At 47.8% G+C, this 24,521-nt stretch overlaps 1 protein-coding gene across 2 annotated transcripts in view; it reads left to right on the plus strand.

Moving 5' to 3' along the window:
- NUDT9 (nudix hydrolase 9) overlaps nucleotides 1-24,521 on the plus strand; it is a 249,218-nt gene that overhangs the window by 54,429 nt on the left and 170,268 nt on the right. For both annotated transcript variants that reach the window (XM_078652384.1, XM_078652382.1), the window contains 3 exons: nucleotides 1,104-1,199; nucleotides 1,704-1,790; nucleotides 2,093-2,204. In XM_078652384.1, the coding sequence (XP_078508510.1) occupies nucleotides 1,104-1,199; nucleotides 1,704-1,790; nucleotides 2,093-2,204 (295 nt within the window). The remainder of the gene's footprint in view (nucleotides 1-1,103; nucleotides 1,200-1,703; nucleotides 1,791-2,092; nucleotides 2,205-24,521) is intronic.

Consider the following 24,521-nt stretch of genomic DNA (forward strand, 5'->3'; position numbering starts at 1 on the left):
TGATGTATTACCTCTGTGCTACAAGGGCAAGCACTATCCAGTAAGCACGCACACTGGGAGGATTCCAGGACTAACGATAATTATAACTGAAAAGAAGGTGTGCATTCCATTACCCGTTTAGAACATTTGTCACCATTAGTAAATTTGCCAGCTGTCCTCTGTAACGTGTGTTGCTCTGGTCATTCTGTAAGGGAGCATCACGGTAGTAAGAAAAAAGTAAAACAATGACCGTATTGGAAGGAATAAAAATGTGGTCTATTTACTCTTCCTACCCATTAGCTCTCCTCTGGGACACGTTACTGTGAACCTTAAAGAAACTAAAATAATATAGTTAAATAAATAGTCCACAAAATAAAAGTAAATAAAATGGAAATGTCCTACCAGATTAAAATAAAGCAGTGCATTATTAAAATTAACAGGGATGAGGGGCCAGATCCCCAAATTTAAATGAGGAAATAAAAGTATTGGCTAAAACAAATGAAACACAGTTTTTATGGTGTATGGCTAAGTGCAATGAGAGAGAGTAGCCAGGTACCTGGAAAAATTAAGGCCATCATCTCTCATCTGCACAGAGTGGATGTCAGATGTTGCTGCTTTTATCAGAGCGCAATAAGATAACAAGTAAAGAAAAATAGAATACAACAGCGACCGAAACAAGCAAGAGGATTGGAGCCCTGCTACTACTCCTGCCCAACAAATCTCCTTCTTTGAGGCAGGTTACAGAGGAAACTAGAACCAGCTAAAAGTAAATGGTGCAACTGAACCTAACGGAAAAAAGTAATCTGAATAGAAAGTGTCCATGTACATAAATGAAACAAAGAAACAAAGTAGAGCAGGTCCTCAAACTTGAAACATGGATTAATAATATCAGCTAAAGCAAATGAAACCCTCTTCTCAGCCATTGAGGGTGTTCATCCTTGCAGAGAGGGGTGTGTGACCGTTCACTGCAGACGAGAACACAACTTTCGAAAATACATTTGAGAAGTAGGTTTCATCCCCAGATTTTATGTCTGGATTTCCATTGGAGAGGTATAGGCGAGAGACTTGGATAAGAGTAACATATTCACTCTTTTCTTTTTAATTGTTTTCCCTTTTGCTCCCAGGGCATGTGATTTCTTTCCCAAGTTTAACCAGAGGGACGGAAACGTACAGAGGAAGAGCTTGTGTGGCACGTATGAGGTTGTAGACGGCAGACCAAGGTGAGTGATGGGATTGAGGGAATCTGCTGTTTCGTTATCTATTCTAATCTTTCTCTCTCTCTCTCTCTCTTTGCCAGTCTTTCTATCTTACTCTAACTTGCTCTGTCTTTTTCACTCCTTCACTTGCCATACACTATCTTGTTCTCTCTTCAGTAATCACCTCTCCTAGATATCTTTCTCTTTTGTGCCCTTCTTCACTCTTTCCTCCTAATTCTTTTTTCTTTGTCGCTTCCCACTTCCCACTGTCCTTTAGCCCTTCCTCCTCCCCTCTGTGAACTACCATTCCCTTCCTATTTCTCCTTTCAGACACTTTTGCTCCTCCATCTGGGTTTCCTTGGTGCTAGAAGTTTCTCTCTCAGTTGCTCTACATTTTCTCCTCAGACCTGAATCCGTATGTCTCTATATTCCATTGGTCATTCAGCTGCCATATCCCACCCTTCATCTTATCAGTACATTTTATCCATCATTTTGATGACTGATTTTCCTGAACTTTTCATTTTTCAGAAATCCCATGGGACGCACGGGTATGATTGGACGAGGACTTTTGGGACGCTGGGGACCAAACCATGCTGCAGACCCCATTATTACAAGGTAACGACATGCCAAGAAAGTAAGGGAAACTCTGGGCATTGACATAGTGAAATGGGGTTGGCAGGAGCCTGGATGAAGCAAGGAAAGGAGTGAAAATGGGAAAAGCAAGGGAGAAAGAGGAATGGGTAGGTGTGATCATAGTTGAAGAATGTTGTGGGATAGTTTAGGATTGTGTATGTTGGTGATGAGAGGGCAGGTGGAAGCAACTCTTTAGCCAGATGCAAATTTGGCATGGTATAAATGTTACATGGTTACTAAAATCTATCTTCTCATTTATGTGCTGTTTCTTTCCTTCTCACAAGATGGCAACGAGATAACACTGGCGCTAAAGTCGTCCACAGGTTGTCCGGAAAAAACATCTTGGAGTTTGTGGCCATCAAGAGGAGAGACTGTGGAGAGTGGGCGATTCCTGGGGTAAGTGCAGGAGTTCAGAGGTCATATGACCTGGCAAACAGCTGAGGAAAACTTTAAAAAGTAAGCCTACAAGCTATGATCGTTAACACAGTCCTGGGATAGAAGACTTCATTCTAGAAGCCCACAACAAAGCCATATTTTCCAACTCCTATGGAGGGATTTTATGCAATAATTAAATTGAATCTGACAACAGATTTGCTCATCAGGTAATTGTAAATTGTATTTAAGGAGCACTTGAAGGTCTTTGTGGCCAGTAGCGTGCTACTCCGGAACCCAAAATTAGAGTTAAATGGATTAGTAATATGTGATTCATTATTTTCTTTGTGGATTAGTTGTGGTACATTTGTTAAGTTTTGGCTTTCAAGTTCTCATTGGTTTTGTAGTGTTTTGAGTTGGGACTGAATAATTGAGGTGGATTAGAAAATGGAAGTTGTGAGTTGATATTGGGAGTAGTGGACATGTGTGTCTACTAATTGGGTAAATTGGATACAAATGAGGTGGAAGTTTGAAAAGGATGTTTCGGAAATTCATATAAAAAAAATATTGAATGCGCCAGTAAAAACGTTGAAGGAAATTATTTTTTTTAACAACTTAAATTTACCTCTTCAATGCAGCTGACTGCCACACTCTCTCATAGGGGCGGGGGCCGCCCACCAAGGACACAGCCATGCCCCACTCGAAAAGGGCATAGTCTTCCTACCCGGCCTGGGGATGGGTGGGGTTAAATACCCCCAATCTTCCCCCGGAAGATACTAGACACCAGGGACTGCATTATTTGTAGTAAATTTTTAGGGGGAGTATCCCCTTTGGGCCTGAGACGTGCTGTCTCGCCCCCCACACCAGCCCAGAGCCCATTAAAATGTTGCCACCCAGAGGGGAGGTTCCTGGTATTCACTCAAATCTGCCCTGTCCCGTGGGGGTGTTGCAGTCCGATAGCCCACTAGGCACCAGGGATTTCAAAATGCATCAAAACAAGCGTAAGGAGGGTGCAGCCTACCCTGGCATCGAGCCATTCCCCGCCTAAAAGGAGCACTAGTGTCTTTCTGCCCCTCTGGGTATAGATAGAAAGTTTGTCCCAATTGGGGAGGTTGCTCCAAATCAGCCCCGGGGGTAGAAAGCCCAATTGACATCAGAGATTTTGCATTAGGGACAAAAGAAAGAGGTGCGGATGTTGCACTCTGGCATTGGCCACAATCTCGCCCCAAAAGTTACAAGCCAGTCTTCCTGCCCCTTGAAGGGGCAAGCAATAGGCTGCCCGCCATTTGCCGCTGTGAGGAGCAGAAAGCCCACTAGTCATCTGGGAATTCAAAATGACACCAAAACAAATAAAAGAAGGGGTCAGCCTACCCTGGCATCGAGACATACCCTTGTTTTAGAGGGGCAGTAGTGTCTTTCTGATAGATACATCTGCCATGTGGATTCCTCACCTTGTGAATATCCCCTGCGTCAGCAACATTCGGAAATTCTGTTTGTAGCTTCGCGCCGACCTGGACGTCACAGAGGCACGGCATCGCTCGCGACTCCGCTGACGTCACCGACGCCTATAATAGGCCCACGCCGGCGTGATGACATCAGTTCCCTTTTTTCCGCGTCGTCGACGCTAACGGTTTTCTGGGATCGTCTGTGGCCTTTACTGTAACTTTGTTACTTGCTATATTTTCTAGTCTCTTTATCTTCTCTCTTTCAACATGACCTCGAAGAAGACCGGGTTTAAGGCCTGCGGAGAATGTAACAAAATAATGTCCATTACAGATCCACATGAATGCTGTTTGTGGTGTCTGAGCTCCGACCACGACGTCGAGGACTGCCTATCCTGCAGGAAGATGACACCAAAGGCCCTCCAGGAAAGAGAAGCAAAACTTCTTGTTGCCAAGTTTAAAGAAGGAAAAGAGAAGAAGAAATCAAGATCGCGAACTCGACGCTCGAAGTCAAGGTCTCGATCGAGGTCGCGATCGGATTCGTCCTCAGCCCATGCTTCGAGATCTTCTAGAAAGAAGCATAAAAAGAGAACCCATGAATCCCGACATCGATCGAGGAAGGAGTCGGGTTCCAAGCCGAAGTCGCAGGTGAAACTGGTCGAGAAGGTAGTTTCTTCGGCTTCGGAGGAACAGGAGGTTGAGGTGTCGCATGCGAACTCGCCGAGTTCGCCGAAGCAGAAGGCTGTTCCATCTCCGGACCCATCCCATCCTTCAGGTCGGGAGGATGAAGGTGAGGAGGAGGAGGTGGTTGGTGAGGGAGGTGCTCAGCTGCCCGAAGGTCGTACGACTCCGGTGCACCAGCCCGAAGAAGAGCTCGACGTCGTTTCGACTCCACGCCCTCAAGAGCAACCTGGGGGTTCGTACCCAGCCTTCCCGGCTCCGGGTCAGGACCCTACGCATTTCCTGAATGCGATGTTCGGAATCTATTCAAGGGCTATGTATCCCTCTGGGCTCCTTCTGGTCCCATGGGTCCGATGGCATATGGTCTGGGTGTTCCTCAATCCTATGCACCTGCGCCCTTTATGCCGGCTCCGACGCCGCATTGGCATTATCCGACTCCGGCGAGGCCTTCGACTCCGAAGCCATAGACGCCGAGATCGATGAATCCGATTCCTTCGACACCAGTTCCATTAACTTTGATGCCGAACCCTGAGCGACGTCGTGAATCTCTCCCTCGTCCGACGTCGAGTTCGACGCCGGCTCCGTCGGAGTCGATTGCGGATCCGACGGCTTCAAATGTGAAGCTAAGATCTAGGCGTGAAGCCCAAAGATTGATGGAGGAAGAAAGATATAGAGGGGAAAATCTGGAGGAGGGCGAGCTACAGGATTCTGAGGACCTTTTGAGGACCTGTCTGTAGCTAGTGGCCTAGAACTGTCACCTGAATGGGACCTTGTTTCAGTTTCTAATGAACCCTCAAAGGATGTGACACCTTATCATGTGGTGATAAAGAAAGCTGCAAGTTTATTGAACATTGCTCTACCAACTGCAGAATTTAAATCTAATCTACTCATAGAGGTCCTTCACTCTCCTTCTTCAGCGACTGAACCTTTGCTACCTTTTAATGATGCCTTAAAGGATCCGATTTTAGAGATTTGGAAAAATCCTGTATCAGCTCCTGCTGTATCTAGGGCTGTAGCTAGGAGGTATAGAGCCGCTCCTGAAGACCCGGAATTTTTAACCTCTCATCCTCTGCCGGAGAGTTTGGTGGTGCAGGCTGCCTGTTCCAAAAGATCTACTGGCGCATTTCCACAGGTCCAAGCAGAAAAGGAGTCGAGAAAGCAGGATCAGGCTGCTAAAAAGGTCTTTTCCTCTGCCAGTATGGCTTTGAAGTCCACAAACGCAACCTGCTTGATGGGGCGTTATATCCACGCTCTTATGGACACTGTGAAACAGTTGGTGCCCAAAATACCTGAGGAGGATAGAAAAGACTTCCAGGAGGTAATCTCTGATACTCAAGCTGCAGCAAGGCAGGTTATTCAAAGTGGGTTGGACACGGCTGACTCTGTGGCGAGGGTCATGGGTTCTTCAGTAGCGACAAGAAGAGCTGCATGGCTGAAGTCTAGTGAGTTTTCCACAGATGTCCAGGCTGCATTGATGGATCTTCCATTTGACGGGTCTGGATTGTTTGGGAAAAAAGCAGACACTGCTTTGGAAAGCTTTAAAGATAGCAGAGCAACAGCAAAGTCGTTGGGCCTTCAGACCAGGGGCACTTTTGGAAGACGTTCAAGAGGATTTGGCAGATCTTCTTTTCGAACCTATAAGTCAACCCAGCAGCAGCCACAGAAGCAGCAAAACACATTATATAGAGCTTATAGAGGCAAACAAAGGGCCGGAGCTCGGGCCGTAACGCTTCCTCCTCTTCCTCCTCTTCCCCATCCCAGCCCCCAGCCACCGCAGCAAAGCAGCCCTAGATCCACCATTCCGGATCATGTGGGCCCAGTGGGGGGCCGGCTTACCCATTTTCTACAAGATTGGGAATTGATAACATCGGATCTTTGGGTTCTCAATCTTGTAGAGAATGGGTATGCTCTTCCCTTTCGGGAGTTTCCCCCAAATTATCCTCCTTGCCAGGGTTATTGTTCGGAGGACCACCTGCGTCTCCTGCAGGAAGAAGTCCTGGCACTGTTTCGAATAGGTGCGATAGAGGTGGTTCCAGAGCAGGAGAGGGGTCAGGGATGCTACTCCCGGTATTTCCTGATCCCCAAAAAGGATGGCAGGCTTCGGCCAATTCTGGATCTCAGGATCTTGAACCTTTACCTGAAACAGGAAAAGTTCAAGATGCTCACTCTTGCACAGGTTCTTCAAGCGCTGCTGGAAGAAGACTGGATGGTGTCGGTCGACTTGCAGGATGCGTATTTTCATATTCCCATCTTGAAGTCGCACAGAAAGTATCTCCATTTTACGGTTGGGTCGCAACACTACCAGTTTGCGATCCTTCCGTTTGGTCTTACTACTGCGCCTCGAGTCTTCACCAAGGTGATGGCAGTGGTGGCAGCACATCTCAGGAGGTCGGGGATACATGTATTCCCGTATCTGGATGACTGGTTGATCAAAGCGGAGTCGCCGGAGAAGGTGCTCCATCTTCTGCAAGAGACAACTCAGTTGTTACACAAGTTGGGTTTTTCGATAAATGTACCCAAATCTCACATGGTGCCCTCCCAGCGCAACCTGTTCATAGGTGCTGTACTGGACACTACTGTTTGTCGTGCATTCCCTCCACCTCAAAGGATTCGCGACATTCAGGAAATTATTCCTTTGTTCTACAATGGAGCGGTCGTTCCGGTCCTGAAGGTTCTTCGCCTGCTCGGTCTGATGGCTTCTTGCATTCTATTGGTCAACCATGCACGCTGGCACATGAGGGCACTCCAGTGGTGCCTCCGCAGGCAGTGGTATCAGCACAACGGAGATCTCAGGGAGTCAGTGAAGATCTCCAGAGAAGCTGCAGCGGATCTGTCTTGGTGGAGCGTGGAAGGCAATCTGTCGCAAGGAAAGCCTTTTCAACTTCCTCCATCAGTGGCCACGGTGATAACGGATGCATCCACTCTCAGGTGGGGTGCTCATCTGGGGGACCTGGAGATCAAGGGTCTTTGGTCTCCAGAGAAAAGGTTGCTTCACATCAACCTTCTGGAATTGCGGGCAATACGTCTGGCGCTCAAGGCCTTCCTCCCTTCCCTTCGCGGTCAGTCGGTTCAGGTCTTGACGGACAACACGACCGCGATGTGGTACATCAACAAGCAGGGAGGAGTGGGGTCGCAGTGTCTCTGCAGAGAGGCTCTGAGTCTCTGGTCCTGGGTTCAGGACCATCAGATTTGTCTGATGGCAAATCATCTGGCCGGAGTTCAGAACGTTCGTGCAGACAGTCTCAGTCGGCAGTTCTCTGCCGACCACGTGTGGAGGCTTCACCCGGAGGTTGTTCACGACATCTTTCAGATGTGGGGGACTCCTCGGGTGGACCTGTTCGCCACTCGCGAGAATGCTCACTGCCTGTTATTCTGCAGTCTCCAGTATCCGATGCAAGGAGCCTTGGGGGACGCGTTTCAGTTGAGTTGGAACTCGCAACTCCTTTACGCGTTTCCTCCCATACCTTTGATTCCTCGGGTTCTGAGGAAAATTCGCCAAGACCGGGCCCAAGTTATATTGATCGCCCCGGATTGGCCAAGAAGGGTGTGGTACTCAGACCTTCCCCACCTCTCCTCTCACCCGCCGCTCCGTCTCCCTCACAGGGCAGATCTCCTCTCCCAGATGGAGGGGCAGGTTCTACACCCCCACCTCCAGACCTTACACCTTCATGCCTGGAGATTGAACGGGGCAACCTGAGTTCTTTTTCTCTCCCGCCTGACGTGGTTGATGTCATTTTGTCAGCCAGGCGTGACTCCACTAAGTCCATCTATTCTTATAGGTGGTCAAAATTTGTCAGTTGGTGTGGGGAGAAATCTATTGACCCTTTGAGAGCCCATTTGTCTGATGTTCTCCAGTTTGCCCTTTCTCTGGCGCAACAGGGGCTTGCCGTTGCCACAGTGAAAGGGCTATCTTTCAGCGCTGTCGGCATTTCTCTGTTTGCCTGACCAGCCATCTCTTTTTAAATCTCCTGTGGTTTTAAGGTTTTTGAAGGGCCTAACGAATAAGTTCCCTCCTACTCCTTTTATTGTGCCTCAGTGGGACTTAAATCTTGTTTTGACTTTTCTGATGGGTGCTCCTTTTGAGCCTCTTCACAAATGTCCTATGAGGCTTTTGACTCTTAAGACAGTTTTCCTTGTTGCAATTACCTCGGCAAGGAGGGTAAGTGAGCTTCAAGCTCTTAGTTCCAAGCCCCCATTCTTGACCATTCATGCTGATCGAATGGTTCTTAGGACCAGGGCTGCTTTTCTACCTAAGGTGGTGACTCCTTTCCACCTTGGTCAATCCATTACCCGTCCTACATTTTATCCTCCCCCCACACCCTTCCAAGGAGGAGGAGAGGTTGCACCGTCTGGACCCCAAGAGGGCGGTGTCTTTTTATCTGGACCGATCTAAAGACTGTCGGTTGGATGACCAGCTCTTCATTGGCTTTGCTGGCTGCAAGAGAGGAAGAGCGGTTCATAAAATAACTTTATCAAGATGGATCGTCCTCTGTATAAAGATCTGCTACTCTTTGGCCGGTAAGGAACCACCAGAGGGTATAAGGGCTAATTCTTCAAGAGCTAAGTCTTCAACCTCAGCATTGGCTAGAGGTGTTCCTGTAGAGGATATTTGTAGAGCGGCAACTTGGTCTTCCCTCCACACTTTCGCGAAGCATTACTGCTTGGATTCCGAATTGAGGAGGGACGGTCATTTTGCACGCTCTGTTCTCCAGGATTTCCTGGTTTAGAAGAGTGGACACCCTCCTCCGGGAGTGGGGACTGCTGTGGGACTCTATTCACAAGGTGAGGAATCCACACGGCAGATGTATCTATCAGAAGAACAAGTTACTTACCTTCGGTAACGCTTTTTCTGGTAGATACAATATCTGCCTGTGGATTCCTCACTGACCCACCCGCCTCCCCGTTGTCCACTCTTCTGTACCAGAGTTTCTGTAATGTATTTATTTTATTGTCAAGGAGTTGTTTATTTCAAATGTGTTATTGCATTTGCTTCACACTGTGTGTGTTACCTTGATATTTGTACCGTGTATACTATGTATATGTCTACTGTCATTGGTCCGTCCGTGTGCCTCGAAGTCACGGAAAAAAGGGCGGAACTGATGTCATCATGCCGGCGTGGGCCTATTATAGGCATCGGTGACGTCAGCGGAGTCGCGAGCGATGCCGTGCCTCTGTGACGTCGGGGTCCACGTCAGCGCGAAGCTACAAAAAGAATTTCCGTATGTTGCTGACGCAGGGGATATTCACAAGGTGAGGAATCCACAGGCAGATATTGTATCTACCAGAAAAAGCGTTACCGAAGGTAAGTAACTTGTTCTTCTGTCCCCTAGGGTGCAGATAGGCAGTTTTATCCCAACTGGGGGAGGGTGTCCCATATATGCCCCCTCCCTCCTTCCCTCTCCCGACTAATCCCCTCCCAGAGGGGGTGGAAAGCCTAATTGACACCAGGGATTTTGCATTTGGGGCAAAAGAAATGAGCAATTGTGTGTAACCCTGACTCCCACCCTAAAGGGGAAAGCCAGTAATCTTGTGGATTCCTCCCAGTTCCAGAAGATTCCATCAAAGAAATCTGAGGAAAATGTGTGATATTAGCCTAACCTTGAGGTTGGCAGGCCTTTGTTGGTAAGAAAACCTTGTGGGATTCATGAAAGGCACACTACTGTGGAATCCCATGGCTGTCTAGTTTTCATGAATGTCTGTGTTTGGTAGATTTCAATGTGTGGTGGCCTAGCGCAACCCCAAATACAGTAGCTATGCCTATCATTGATCTCTCCAGTTAAAGTGTTAGACCCTTTTGTGTTAGTCGCGTGGCCAACCTACACAAGTGGGGTACAGATGTTATCGGGAGATGTGTGGGAACTCTGGGTTGTACAACATGCGTGGACCGTCTACAGATTCCAGAACTTTCCATCACACAAATGTGAGGAAAATGTGATATTTGCTCAAGTCACTCCCTCTTGTGTCTAGTATTCCCACATGCAGGTTTGCTAGGTTTCCCTAGGTGCCCGTCTAGCCAGGGCCCAAAATCCACAGCTACCCACTTTGCAAAAAACAAAGTACGTTTTGAGTGGAAAAATGTGATGTGTCTGTGTTGATTTGGGCCCTTTCTTGTTGTAGCCACTCGTCCTACACACACAAGTAAGGTAACATTTTTATCAAAGATTTGGGGGAATGCTGGTTGGAAGGAAGCTTGTGTCTCCTTGCAGATTCCAGGACTTTTCATGATAGAAATGTGAGAAAAATGGGTTTTTGTAGCCAAACTTTGAGTTTGCAAGGGCTTCTGGGCGACAAAAACCTAGTGAGAGCCACACAATTCCCTCCACCCTGGATTCCCCCAGGTGTCTAGTTTTACAATTTACAAGATTGCTAGATTTCCCTAGGTGATGCTTTAGCTAGGGTTCAAAACCCATAGCTATCCACATTGGGGAAAAATTGGTCAGTTTTCAGTAGAAAAATGTGATGCATCCCTGTTGCGTTTTGACCCATTTCTGGTCACGGGCTACCAGGCTTGCCCTCACAATTGAGGTTCCATTTTTATCAGAAGACATGTGGGAACATAGAATAGTAGTACATCTGTTGTAAACAACTGTATTTTGCTGCATTTGTGCCTTCCAAATGGAAGCCAGTTTGCACGACAGTAGGCATTTTGAAAAATGATGTCTGAATCAAATTGTAGTGTGGGTACCCACAAAGTCAGAGTGTACAAATAACCACTGCTTCTAAACTCCATATCCTGTGCTCATTTCAGAAATCCATAGGCTTCCCTGCTACACATTTTTTACTTTACATATTTCTCCATAAGAGTTGGTCTATATTCAGTACACAATGGGAAACCTTTCTGTGGTGCAGCTCAGTTGTTGGCACAGGGAAACTCTGGTTCTTGGTGAATCTGCAAACCCTATATATACTGGCAACCATATGGGTCTAGCAAATGTAATGGCCTATTGCTTTAGTAAATCAGAAATTGTGACAACAGGTTACAGATGAAAACGTTGTCACAAATGGACGTTTATTTCCTGCTCATTTTCAATATTTCAAAAGTTAGTTTCATTAGGAAAACCTTGAGGGATCCACCCATATGACCCTGTGCTTAATTCAGACTTCTGTCGACTTTTCAGAAGTCCATAGCTTTCCTAGATCACCCATGGGTTTCTCACTGATTTCCGCCGCAAACTAGAAGTAGGTTGAAAGCACACGAAATAGGCTACCTCTTTGAAAAATGCCAAAGCAGTGGTAAAGAATTTGTTTTTAGGTCTCGACCTCTGCCAATGCGCTTGAGCATTGCAGATGTCGAGACATATAGAGGTGCAACAGGAAAGCTTACCAAGAGGGCTTTGGCCGCGGATTACGCACAGTGCATTGTGCCCGTGCACGCGCTGCCATTTGCTCCCCGAGCCGCCTCGCATCATCGCATCAGACCCTCCACAGCAATGCCGAGAGCTTCACACTTCAAAGGTTCCCTCCCACCCTTCCGACTTCAGGCATTCAAGCGTGAAGCTTCTCCAGCGCGCACTCGGCCAGCTTTAATTACCCCAACATTCCTCCCTCGTGTTTCGTGTTTTGTTTTATCTCTATAGAGCTGCATACTCGTCAATATGTTTATTAACAAAGGGCATCATAGACCTAGAACACTCTCAAAATGGCTCCTTTAAACACCTCACTCACTCTAACACAGTAGGGTTATACCAGAATCCAGAGAGATGCACATGCATCGGGCCATGAACATTTACACAACTATCTCTATGCCTTAGATAGTGTTTCTTTATGGGCAGCACTTTATCCAATCACAATGTATGCGACAGTCGCTGTATCTCTAGAACAGATACACTTAGCTCCAGACCTTTATTTACATAGTGATGTCGTTGATACTGTATCCTTGGTCGCTGCACTCCACACAGTTACTTTACAAAGAGGTGCACATACTTCATTGTTCGTTCCTTTACAGGGCTGTGCTATGCCTTGGTTACTCTATAGAGCTGAACCTGGGTCAGGTACCGCAGACCCTGACGTTACTTTACTGTACATGTACAGAGAGGCAGGCGCCTCGTTCCTTATACCTCTTCCGGGCTGAGCTACACACCCTTGCCGCAGGTCTACGCTTGCCTCTGTGCTGTTCTCTATGGGGTAAGCGAAAAAGGTAATAGGTGGTGCACAGCGATTATTGGATAAGTTCAATTGAAGGTGAATAAGTTAATGGGTGCACTGGTGGGTAGTGTCTCCGGTTACCACTGACCTGCACAGAAAAAACACTGATCGAAACAACACTTTACACTATCAAAGTTACCATCAAGAATCTTTGAAGAAACATCTGCCTTTCTCTCAACTATTACGAGTTAAACGCATCGTATCTGATGATGACACCTTGGAAACACGATTATTAGAGATGCAAAATCGATTCCTAGACAGAGGGTACCCTCCTCAGATCCTATCTGAGGCACGAAATCGAGTCAAACAAATATCACGACAAGAAGCGTTAACTTAACAACCCACGGAGGATCAAAAACGTATCGTCCTGGTATCCAAATACTCGACTGTTAGCCACATCTACAAAAGGATCATTCTTAAACATTGGCCTATCCTCCAAGTTGAACCAGATTTTGGTGACATGTTTAAGCCCTTACCATTGTTTGCTCACACGAGAAGCAAAAACATTAAAGAAATCTTATCCAAAACAACCACTACTGTGCAAAACTACAAAGGTACTCAACCCTGTTTGAATTGTAGCCATTGTAATTGTGTTATTAAGGGAAATATCATCCGACATCCTATGAAAGGCACCGTCATCAAACTACAAGTAAACGGGACATGTGACTCCAGCAACTTAATCTATGCCCTGAAATGCCCATGTGGCAAACTATATGTTGGCAAAACAGAAAGAAAAATAAAAACACGGTTAAACGAACACAAATCAAACATCCGACTCAAAAATGTCAAATCCAACATTGCCATACATTTTCTGGAAGCAAGACATACCATTGCACAACTGCAATTCATCATTTTGGAAACAGTAAAGAAAAAAGAAGGGATTGATAACAACAAATTCCTACTGAAAAGAGAACTAGAATGGATTTACCGTCTACAGACCCAGAAACCATTTGGACATAATGACCGTTGTGAATACAGCTGTTATTTGTGATCCACTATAAATGTGTTACATTGTATCTTTATTGCTCCTGCATAACTTTAATTTGTGTAGCATTTTCAGATTTTGATTTATCACCTTTCTTCCACCTTACATGCCTTCGTGTCTGTACCTTTTCGTTCATATACCCCGTTCCAATATGGCGGCACCTTTTATGCATTAAGTTAACTCATCTTTAGTCCCTCGTTTATTTCGTGTTTTCATCACCTGCTTATACCTGTTACATTCAGCGCGTTCACTGTTACACTGATCCTGTCAGCAACGCTACGCGTCGCATTGAATTCCTAGTAAGTTTGCCTCGCCCATTGTAACTTAGCTACTTAAAGCACGTCGTTATTTTCTATATTTACTTGGCACGTCCTTATACCGATTCACTTCACCTTCCATTTTTCACCAACTCGGCAAGAACACGTCCCGGTGATCGTTGTGATGCCTTTACGGTTGCACATATTGATAGACACCTAACGCAATAATTTACACCGCGCGCCGCTTTTCCTCATTTTTACACACTCTTGTCTTCTTTGTAGAATCCCTTGAGAAAGGGCTCTTGCCCGAAATGCATTGGGAATGAATTCATGCATCTCGAATGTTCCTCGTTTGGATTAACCCTTTACAACATTGAACTGATATGAAATAAATATCAACCAATACTTGAAATATATGTTACTCCAATAAACTTTCTTGCAATTTGGAACTCAAAAAGCATTCCTGCTTCATAGGTGTGCCTGAGTGGGGATGTATCTGCATAGCCTTATGCACACACAACTTCGTTCTCTATGGGGTAGCACTAGACTCGGTCACTCCTGGAAATGTGACCGACCTGCAGCTTTGTAGCCACTGTATCCTATAATGCTACAGGGAACAGCTTCATGCCCACCCACACCGCTCCGTGTGCTTCTCTTAAAACAATCCGCATCCCTCTGTTATAGAGAGCGGCACGAGCCACCGCATAGAAGAGAAAAGTCAGTGGGTTTTAAGTAATATTTGGTATTTCATATAATATGTGCAACCCTCTGCTCTTCATAATCTTCGGGAAATAGGCAGATGTATAATTGGCAGTAATCTCCGGAATACGCGATCCCTTTTTTGGAAAATAAACTCCTCCCTCGCCTGACCAGCCAGAAGCAGCAGATCTCCGAGATTAGTTACATGTCGAGCATTATCGTTCTTATCTTTAGCATTTTTTATGCTTTTTTGACTCTTTTAATTCCCTTTTCTAAATCCTTTAAACACAACATTACGAATATGTATATAATGTTGGATGACGGAGTAAGAAATGGAGAAATTGCAAGCAATACCCAAGGGTGCACAGTATCTGTAAATTCGACGCACTCGAAGCGGTCTGGTCTTTTTCGGGAGTAACAAGGAGAAAAGAAGACTAGAGCGTGAAGCTTCCCCAGCGCACGCTCTGCCTCACTTCTCCTCACATCCCATATGCTCGTTCCCTCCCACTGACTTCAAAGAAACGCCGCTCCCCTGCTCCCCGCCCCACCCGCCACGCAATGCCGAGAGTTTGTTAATCAAAAAAAAAAACGCCAATGCTTGTTTCACAGGCCACCGTGCCCCCCCCCCCCCCCCCCTTCCCCCCCGAGACTTAGAGGTGGACCCGCCTCCGGTTCTCGCACTCGGCCGGAAGGCCACATAGCCTCCTCCCGGGCCGCTGCCGAAGTCCTGCTCTGCCCTGGAGGCAGCCTCTCTTTCATCACTGGCCACCTGGGGGCCTCCCATGCTTGTGCGACCTCGACCAGCCCTACACTTCCAACCTTCAGGTAAAGCAGCCGCCGGCAACAGGCTTCCCCCTCCTTCTCTTACATTGGTGCCGTCGCCTGCAGATTTCCCTGTGCTGCTTGCTGCTGGAGGGCCCACCGCAGACTATCTCGCGCTGTGGACCACCCACTGTCACCAGGCCGCAGGCGGTGTCCCTCATATAAGCTGCTGCAGAGACGATCCCCTACGTGCTCCCCCGCAGTTAACAATCGCTTCAGCATTAATAACAATGGAGTACAAAGACACTTTCAAGGTGTGCACACATTATTCAGAGGCGCACGCACACCGCTGGCACTTTCAATGCACCATAATGCACACAACACCATCAGAATGTCAGCACACGCGTACAAAGGCGCACACTCACCCACAAACCGCACACAGCTGCACACGGACACCAGCCGCATGCTCACCCCTCAAGGTACTCACAGCACATATTCAACCTTCGCCCTCATCCATCCATCCATACATACAAGGTGGACGCATGAATACATACTTCCAGGCGAATGTATGACGTTACAACGAATTCCGTTGCAACGCATGCCTTTACCACGCATGCGTTACAACGGAATTTGTTTACCACGCATAACCTTTACCTCGACTACTTGCGTGGTGACATCATACGTCGTTAAGAGGAAACGGAAGTTTTTTTCCGATTTCTCTTAAACGACGCTGTTTATGTGCAGATCCCGACGTGACTTCTGGTGAGTTTTTTTATTTGGGGGGAGACCCCCCCAAGCCCCTCTTTTTTTACTTTTTACCTTTACCACATATGCCTTTACTACAAATCTCGTAGTAAAGGTATGCGTGGTAAAGGCTTTAGTGGTAACCAGGCATGCGTTGTACTGCATGCGTGGTTAAAGATTTCGTGGAAACGGTTTCGTTGTAAAGGCCGTTTCCCCTTCCAGGCACACCCCTGGTAGATGCATAGATGCGTGTGCACCCACTCTGGCTTCACTCTGCCAGCCCCGCCTCCCTCTGCATCCTTCCTCCCAATCTCTGCTCCCTCCCTCCTCTCACCTCACTGTGCCCTTTCTCTCCCCAGCCCTCCTCTCTGCCGCTTTGCTGTTCTCCGTGAGCCGCATGGCCACTGAGAACATCAAAGCGGCCGCCAAATGCTGACTATTTGTCACCCCCTCCCTTCCTACTGGCATTCCCCCCTCCCGTCTCGCCCAGTCCTTGTTTTCTGTCCTTTTCCACTCAATTTCTTTTTCCTCCAACTCCATTCTCGCTTGTTCATAAAGGGTACTCTGCCAATGGACTTTCCATCGAATCCTTAGAGAGTCGTGAGTGCAGACCTCATGTGCCTTAATATTGGCAAGTTCCGAGACTATGCGTGCTTTGTTTCAGAACTCTGATACACCTTCTTTTTAAGTCATCAAAAAACTCTCGCACCATTTGTTGGGCACAGCGTATAGAGTACTGCAAAGTATTACTATTTTAAAAAGAAGTCTCATCAGAAGTCTAAAATGAAAAGTTCACTCCCCTGTCTCCAAATGGTAATTCTCTCAATTGCAATCTACTTCGTGTTTGTCGGGAAAGTTTAGCAACGGCAGTGAAGCTGAGGTGGAATTCCGAGATAAACCATCATTCGGGTCACGTGAGCCGGTGTATTAAGCTAAGGTATCCTTACATTCAGCCACTTCCTGCACAAGCGGCAGGCATCCTGAGACTTGCTGTACTCGTGAAATGTTGTAACATTCCCAGCTCGGGAAACATGACACGCACACTGTACACATTACCCATGAGGTCAGAGCAAACAACGCCTGCTTTTTTTTCACCCTCTGTTTGCAGTCACTTACAGAAAACTAAAGCTGCATTCCATGTGTCCAAAATGTGCTTTGCGCTTCTCCCTTCATTACGAGTGAGACCATTTCAAGAAGGTAGTAACGATTAGCTTAATATGCATATGTTTTTCGTCTGTAGGGGAGGTGTAGCTGTCCTATGCTTTTGATGCTGTTTCTGTAGGCACCGTTGTTGAGACGAGAAGTGTTTTATATGCATGCATGATAATGCATTGCCTTTTATAACGACCAAGATTCCAGAGTCGCATTGTTCTTACAAATTCGTTTTTTACAGCAATTTGCCAACCTACTGCCACTTGTAAGAAAGTTAAGCAACTAGAGACATACAAAAACGCAGAAAACAGAAGCAGAAATGTAGTCGACACACTAAATTATGCGCCTTGGTCGTATAAAATGGCTTATCTAGTCTATGCAACCTATGCTACCTGGAGGAAACTCCTGGTTTGCAAAGATCTATAGAGAGGCGCTATAGTGATGACAAGTGAATTCTAGCCTGTCCATGTTCTAACTACTGCTTTAGCTTAAATACTATATTCTATAGCACGTTTGTTGTCCAACAGCTCGTATATGTTCTGATTATCTGTAATGGATATATACATAGAGGGTTTATACGGGCTAACTGTGCATTGTAGTCTGTTAATGCCATTAAGGTATTGATATGACGTAAGAAACAATCTGACGAGGTAAACAATGAGGCCAACGAAAGTGGTGTGTAAATATCACTAGAGGCCTAAGATGGCATTCATGGACGATAACACAGCCTTCTATATTATTAGTAAGACATGTAAAAAAATATGGGATGAAGTATGGACTACGGTATAAGGATATTGCAAATCACCAAGGAATTCCCTCATTACAAAGAGGAACTTGGGCTAAAGCAGTGCTCTTTCTGAAAAGTCACAACCCAAACCCTATTTTAAATCCTCATTGTCATGCTCTTCTTTATAAAGAGACACGACTGCGGCATATAAATAAATCTAAAATGTATGCTGTGAAAATAAAGCCAATGCCAATATGCACATTATAAATGGCTGGAAACTATACTTTAAACAATTTATTGTAAGGCACTTTGAAAAGTAGGTGCAAGTCCACGTGTGGTAAACTGCAAAATTCTTAGTTCTTGTAATGACTTCTTCTGATAGATACATCTGCCGTGTGGATTCCTCACCTTGTGAATATCCCCCTTGTGTCATTCGAATGTTGCTGACGCAAGGGGGATATTCACAAGGTGAGGAATCCACAGGCAGATACTGTATCTACCAGAAAAAGCGTTACCAAAGGTAAGTAACTTGTTCAGCAGTGCAATAGAGTGCCATAAAAGTCACCTTGTGAACCAATAACTATTTTTTTTTTAAAAAGAGACCAGATCAAAGCTGGAATGCTAGTTACACCTTTAATTATTTAAACAACGGCCTGGCTTGCTAACCTTGCATTTCAATCTGCCTGCTGGCAATGCAGCATCACCAGTGTAATACATTATTACAGTAAAGTAGCTATGCCATTTTCTTATCACAGATGAGTTGTGGTTATATACCACCACCACGTCCATCACCACCACGTCCATCACCACCAAGTCCATCACCACCACGTCCACAACCACCACCACCACGTCCACCACCACCACGTCCACCACCACCACGTCCACCACCACCACGTCCACCACCACCACGTCCACCACCACCACGTCCACCACCACCACGTCCACCACCACCACGTCCACCACCACCACGTCCACCACCACCACGTCCACCACCACGTCCACGTCCACCACCACATCCACCACCACCATGTCCACTACATCCATCACCACGTCCACTACATCCATCACCACGTCCACTACATCCATCACCACGTCCACCACCACCATGTCCACCACCACCAACACCATGTCCACCACCATGTCCACCACCACCAACACCATGTCCACCACCATCACCACCACCATGTCCACCACCACGACCAGCACCACGTCCACCACCGCGTCCACCACCGCGTCCACCACGTCTACCTCCACCACCACCACATCCACTACCACCACCAAGACCCCCACCAAGTCCACCACTACATCGACAACCACCATGTCCACCACCACGTCCACCACCACCACCACATCCACCACCACGCCCACCTCCACCACGCCCACCTCCACCACACCCACCTCCACCACACCCACCTCCACCACACCCACCTCCACCACACCCACCTCCACCACACCCACCTCCACCACCTCCACGTCCACCACCTCCACGTCCACCACGCCCACCACCAGCACCACGGCGACCACCACATCCACCACAAGGCCACCTCACTCTATCTATCGCACTCACTCTATCGCCCTCACTCTATCTATCGCCCTCCCTCTATCTATCGCACTCACTCTATCTAACTATCGCATCACCACAGCATCACTCAGCACCACCACAGCATCACTCAGGGGCACCACAAAATCACTATGCGCTACCACAGCAGCACTGAACGCCACAACATCACTCATCGCCACCACAGCATCAATCTGTGCAACCATTCAACAACTGGTTCAAATATGTTCTCTCAATGTTTCAAGCTTTATTTTTTATTTTTATTTTTTTAATATCTTTTATTGCATTTCTTATTTGGATTGCATAACATATCAAAGAATTTTCAATGTAGACATATCTCAACAAGTCGCGATCATACAAAGGTATATGTTAGCAACAACAGTTTGCTGTGATGACATTACTTGCTTTACGTCATTTGCGAGTCAAGCGTGTAGCCTAAGGCACTTATACCTATAAATCAGTTGGCCAAGAAATGGCGGGGTTACATAAAAGTAATAAGGAAAAACACCATCCAAAGTAAATCAATGCCACATTATCGAAGGTGCCGGAAGGCTCTGAGGTCACATGAAACAAGAAAAGTGCGGGATATATATGGCATCGCGATTCATCTAGTCATGTGTGCCGATAGCCGGTGATTCCGTTACAAAGGTGTGCCTCTAAGAATGTGCATCTCCATCTGGCCATAGCAACGATACTACTGAATCCACTCATAGTTATCGGGATAGGCCCAAAGGAGTGTTCATGTTATACGATATTCAGAACATTATAACCGTTCTCCAAAACTTTTTAACAATAACATGATAAAAAATGACATCATAAAATGTGGAAAATCAAAAGAAAATAAATAAAAGAGAGGCTGGTTGTTTGTGCAGTGCTATCGCTAATGTAGGATATCTAATACGCAGTGTGGCTGTTCTGGGATACGCAAGCGGCGCGGTCCGAGGGGGGGGCGGGGCAGGGGGGCCGTGGGAAGGCGCAAAGGAGCAACAACAGCCTCCACTCCAGCATGGCAGGAGCCGTGCCATCGGGTTGCACTGTGTGGGTATGTCCAGTTTGCTCCGACAGGGCCTTTCCCCTTGCTGGGATTCAACTGCAGAACGATAGTGCTGAACCACGTCTAATGCTAGTGTCACAGTCAAGGGTTCAGTCAGGGGGGGGGTGCGCCTAGGTGATTCCGCATTGAAGGCAGGCCCGGTGAAAAGCAGCAAAGGTGTTATCCCTGGTCTGTGCTATGGGATATGCGCGGAGTCCCGCCGTTTCTTCCCTGTGCAAGGTTATGCTTTCTGCTCTTGCCCAATTATCAAAGGAGCTGCGCCAATGTGCCGCCTGCAGGGGTTTGCTATTCTTCCAACGTTTAGTGACTAGCCTTTTCGCCGTTATCAAACCAGGGTCCCAAAATCTAGTGGGAACTTTAGTCAGCTTCGTCCGTTTGTAGAGACCTAGTGTTCGAGGCATGTGGGCTGCTAAATTCATATCTTAGCATTAGATCGCCGCCTAGTGTTGGGTCCGGATGATCGCACATTGTTGTCCTGGAAGAGTCTTCGAAGTATCCTGAGATAGGTGGCTCCTCCCCTGGACTACAGTGCGCATGGGCATCGGCTCCATCCCCAGATTGTTTTTTTCCGCCATTGGGTTCGGATGCGGTCTCGACGTCTCTCTGTCGGAACCGAGAAAAACTAACTTTTTAAGGCCAAAAGGCCTTGTTTTCATAGCGTCGGTATTGTTTGCGCACGGTCTCGAGTTCTTCCGTCTCTTGGAGTCGGAATCAGCGGAGTATTTTCACTCTTCGGACATCGAGGCCTTCTCATCGCGACACGACCGCACCTTTCTAGCATGGAGCGGAGTCCGTTTAAGTTCTGTCCGCTCTGTGGGTCCAAATACCCACATATAGACGTGCACCCGGTCTGTAATAAATGCCTTTCACCAGACCATAACGAAGACCACTGCATGGCCTGCGCAAGATTCAGGTCAAAGAAGACACTCAAGCTTCGGCGCGCGGTGCGCCTTGAGGCCAGACAGGCGGCCCCGGATCCAGACAACATCTTCGGCGACCAAGAAGAGGAGGACCAGAGCCATCATCTTCAAATCTCCCCGCCCGAGACGGAGGTCGAGGCAGATCCGGAAGACGGCGACGGAGTCGCGGGTCAAGGCCTTGAATACGTCGACGAGGTAGGGGACGTCGAAGAGGTTTATGGGGCCGCGGAAGATAGCTCAGGGGACGAGCTATGCCCCGAAGGTTACGAAGATCGAGATCGGGTCACGGGATCGCCTGTCGGCCTTACCCAAGACCCCGTACCGCAAGCCACGGCCCCGCCTTCAGGCCCGGCCACGGACATACTTGCTGTGCAGGCCGTATCGAAACCGAAACCGAAACTGAAACCTACGGTATCGACTACACCTAAAATGGCCGACCCAAAATCGAAACCGAAACTTATGGATTCGAGCACACCTAAGATGGCGGCCGTACCACCAAAAACGACTAAAACCGCTGCTTCATCGACTCCGTCGGCCTCCGGTCCACAGAAGTCGAAGAAATCTGTCGATTCCACAGTGTCGAAATCGGCGCCAGAGGAGGGGTCCTCTAAGAAGGGTGGTCGGCACGGGTCAACCGCTGCGACGCCGTCAAAGCCCGCCAAAGCCAGCGAAACGGCTCCGGTTCCGACTGGGACTTCGTTAGTCAGACGCGTGGTAGAGACGGAGCCGACAAAATCACACGGATCGAAGGCTGGCACATCTGCGCATCGGTCCAAGGACTCTGGGTCGGCGGCTGCGGCGTCATCGTCCAAGACTCAGAAGGGCCAACAGGACGTCGGATCCGAGGGCAAGGTCAACACCTCCTCGTCGGCGCCAAAGGCCACTGTAAGTGACGCGTCCCCCATCGCCTCTTCACTACAGAGAATCAGGGAGAAGGCCTCTGCTACGTCGGCTCCGATGCCATCGCCACAGAAGCCGATGATCATTCCGGTGAAGCCTGCGGGTAAACTTCTCTTCCTTCTGCCGCCAAAAGAGGCGCCGAAGGCCTTTTCAACAAAATCGACGCCAAAGAAGTCGGATTCTTCAACGGCAGGGGCACTTTCAAGTCGGGTACTCGACTCAGAAGAGGATTCTGAGCGTTTTATCGACGCAGACACGGGCAAATTGACCCTTTACAAGAGGAGGATCACTTCACAGCCAGTGGACTCCTATGTCATCCCCCTGAAGAAGAAAAGGCTTCCTCAGGACGCTTCAGGCCTCATGGAACCTATCCAGCCTCCTCCAAGAAGGAGCCCAACTCCTTCCCCAGAACACTCTGAGGGTGAGGGATATGATGAAGATGACCAATACACTTTCCCCATCAATGAACCTGATGCACAGCCGGATTCATATGATGACATTGGTGACCAAGGCACCCAGGATGTGGGGCAAGACCCACAGCCTGACCCACAGCCTTTCAGTGCACGTGCATCCCCAACTGAAGATTCTGCAGGTTTTCATGCACTCATTGAAAGGGCAGCTGCTAATCATGATGTGGACATGCATGCTGACCCAGTAGAAGAAGACTTTCTATTTGACACTTTTTCAGTCTCTGAAAGGACAGTAAAGACACTGCCTATGCTCAAAGGGGTCCTCAAACATGCTGCGGACATCTTTAAAGAACCTACCAGGGCGAGAGTGGTCAATCCACGTATCGAAAAAAAGTACAGACCAGCACCTGCAGACCCTGCATACATTCGGGGACAGTTGCCGCTTGACTCCCTGGTGGTCGCAAATGCCCGCAAAAGGGCCAACTCCCAAACAACGGGTGAAGCTCCTCCCCCGGATAAGGAGTCCAAAGTGCTAGAGGCAGGAGGCAAAAGAGTGGCTGCACAGGCTGCAAACTTTTGGCGTATTGCAAATACACAGGCACTCTTGGCACGCTATGATAGGGTGCATTACGACACCCTAGAGCGGGTTTTAGAACACCTGCCTTCGCAGTTTCAAGAGGGCACCAAACTGCTTATAGAAGAGGGAAAACTGATCTCCAACGCAGCCATAAAGTGTGCACTTGATGCCGCAGACACAGCAGCTAGGGCCATTAACACTAGCGTCATGCTGAGACGACAGGCGTGGCTCCGCATATCGGGGTTTAAACCTGACATACAAACGACCATACTTAATCAGCCAGTCAATCCTAATAGACTGTTTGGTCCAGATGTTGACACCACCCTTGAAAAGATTAAAAAAGACACCGAAACTGCTAAGTCTATGGGGGCCCTACAATCACAACAGTTTCGTGGCAATAATTTTCGTCGCTCAGGTGCACTTGGAGTCACCAGAGGACAGATGGGTCAACAATCACAATTCTCTAGAGGTGGAGCACAATCCTCGTACCCCAAACAGAACAAGGGGGGTTACCGAGGAAACAGCACCAGAGGACGCGGCAGAGGGAACAACAACTCCCGCTCCTCTGCCCCAAGCAAACAGTGACTCTCTGTCACTGCCCCCCGACCACTTAACACCTGTCGGGGGGAGACTACAGCAGTTCCTGCCCGTCTGGAGAAACATCACCACAGACAGGTGGGTGCGACAACTTGTACAGTACGGTTATTGTCTAGAGTTAAAATCCACTCCACCCAACATTCCACCAAGGCAACGGCCTATGTCCGCAGAGCACTTGCACTTATTGCAGCAGGAAGTAGTGGTGATGCTGCAAAAAGGCGCAATCGAGCTCGTGCCAGTAGGGGAGGAAGGCACAGGGGTGTATTCCCTGTACTTCCTTATTCCAAAGAAGGACGGATCTCTCAGGCCCATTCTAGATCTACGTCCCCTCAACCTGTATATACTGTCAGAACATTTCCATATGCTCACACTGCAACAGATTCTTCCCTTGTTAAACCAAGGGGACTTCTTAGCAACCTTAGACCTCAAGGATGCTTATTTCCACATACCACTACACCCGTCCCACAGAAAATACCTCAGGTTCACTATCCAAGGCAGACATTATCAGTTCAAGGTCCTACCCTTCGGAGTCACCACAGCCCCAAGAGTGTTTACCAAGTGTCTGGCGACAGTAGCGGCGCACCTCAGGAGGCAGAACATCCATGTCTACCCCTACCTGGACGACTGGCTCGTTCAAGCCAAGTCGGAACAACAGTGCGCCGCGGACATGTCGACTACCATTCACCTCCTTCACGATCTAGGTTTCTCGTTGAACTACCCAAAGTCGCATC

Source organism: Lissotriton helveticus, chromosome 7, assembly GCF_964261635.1.
Source record: "Lissotriton helveticus chromosome 7, aLisHel1.1, whole genome shotgun sequence".
Lineage (NCBI taxonomy): Eukaryota > Metazoa > Chordata > Amphibia > Caudata > Salamandridae > Lissotriton > Lissotriton helveticus.